The sequence below is a fragment of the Lucilia sericata genome, unplaced genomic scaffold (genome assembly GCF_015586225.1).
Source record: "Lucilia sericata isolate MDLA Ls3-8-SP2 unplaced genomic scaffold, ASM1558622v1 Contig005522F_arrow, whole genome shotgun sequence".
Classification (NCBI taxonomy): domain Eukaryota; kingdom Metazoa; phylum Arthropoda; class Insecta; order Diptera; family Calliphoridae; genus Lucilia; species Lucilia sericata.
Window position 1 is genome coordinate 5,393 of NW_023997561.1, and position 1,813 is coordinate 7,205.

General features: G+C 33.6%; 1 protein-coding gene across 1 annotated transcript; it reads right to left on the reverse strand.

Moving 5' to 3' along the window:
* Positions 1-1,101: 1,101 nt before the first annotated feature.
* Positions 1,102-1,579, reverse strand: LOC119615513 (endocuticle structural glycoprotein SgAbd-9-like). Its single transcript, XM_037971520.1, has 2 exons — positions 1,406-1,579; positions 1,102-1,330 (listed from the first exon to the last, which is right to left on the reverse strand). Exons 1-2 carry the CDS (start codon positions 1,561-1,563, stop codon positions 1,102-1,104), a joined length of 387 nt encoding a protein of 128 aa, XP_037827448.1. The 5' UTR covers positions 1,564-1,579.
* Positions 1,580-1,813: the final 234 nt, after the last annotated feature.

Sequence of the window (1,813 nt, forward strand, 5' to 3'; positions counted from 1 at the left end):
CCATTCACCAGCAACTAACACCTCAAATCTTATATATCTTTCAATGGGTGGAATATCTAGCAATGTTTCCAGAGCCTTGGTTTACATAGTGCTCATGCCACCACTTGTACAAAGAAGTCCAGTAGTTTATTGAACTAGGACTAAGGCCCCATTTTTTGCATGTTCTTCTCCTATATAGCGCCCCAGCACTGATGTACCTTGTATTTTTATATCGGATCAAGGATTACACTAAGAAATTAATTCTAACGGTTACCGGTATCTTCTTACCGAGGATACAGTGTTTACATACTTTGCAATTTTTGTCTTTCTTGTGAAAAGACAGATTTCAGATTAATATTCAGGCCTCTCGGTTAAGGCCAGCTTTTCTACACAAGTAATTTGGATACATTCCCCTGAGACATCGTCTGCATAGTAGACAAGTCTAAGTGCTTTCTCAGTTAATGTCCTTATAATAGCTTTATAATCATGCTTACCTAGAGTAAAGGCCACAAAATACCACTCTGTGTAGTACTGCGAAATCTCGTAACTTATATACATATATGTTCCTTAGCATGTAGTTAATCCAGTTTCGGAGCTTCAGGTCAATATGAAAGTTTATAATTGTATAAGAACATTAGTGTGCACGTTATTGAATAGTGGGCAATTTCATTCGTTCCTTTACATAAGCATGTTGCTTATGTTTGAGATCGTTATTTGGTTTAAAACAGTAAACCATGCTATCGACGATACGTTCTACAGTTTTAAGTATGAAGGACGTAAGGCTTATCGGTCGATAGGACATTGGTGTCGCATAACTAGATTTTCCGGTTTGGGTATAAATATTGCCTTCGTAACTTGCTATTTAATTGAGGTAACTAATTAACTTTTTTAGTTTGATTTGAAACATTTTATCGGCTCCACTTAATTCTACTACATGTGTGCCTATGGTGCAAATATACAGATGGGTATGTCTATACTGTCTTGCAATTTTACATGGTTCCATAACAGTAATACTTACTAATGTATATATGGAAAGGTGGATATATATAAAAAGTTCTTCTTTGAATTAAAAAAACAACAAATTTCAAATTTATTTTCGAATAAAAAATAATAATTAAACAATTATCTCGAGATTAAAGATTTATTTAGTTTTGCAGATCTTACTTTTCGCTTCATTGTTATACGTGGTCTATAACCATTTTTATCTGCCGTATACATGGTTACAGTTTCGGTATCAGTTTTATCATCATATATCGTATACATGCCCATAACAACGGTCTCCTGTTCGGGTGTACCAGGATTCAAAATCATTTGCATTTCTTCACGTATACTGCCATTTGGATTTTCTACACTATTAAGTGGGGAAATCAAAAATTAAACCAATTTACTTTATCCTTAGGGTATCCCGTTTAAAGTAACGACTTACACTAAATGGTAACCGGTCTCGGTAGGTGCCAAATTATAGTATTTTTGCATAATCGTGGGTATGACATTTTTCAATAGACTTGAGGGTTCCGTATCTGCAGCTTGTGTACACGATATTATTGCCAATATGGCACAAACTACTACAACTTTTGACGACATCTTTGTTGATGTTATTAAACGTCGTCTTTGCGTTAAGATCAAAATTGATACTAATTTTAAATTGTTTGACATTTTTTTATTTAGACTTGATTTTTAAGATTTAGCAAAACAGAAATGTTGTTTTGCAAAAAAATGTTAAATCTTGTATTTATCTATTTTTATGCATAAAAAGATGTTACCCTTTTGACTCAGTATTAAAAGAAATGTACGTGCAGATATATTGGTTTTGTCAGGCGGTTTGTGACACATC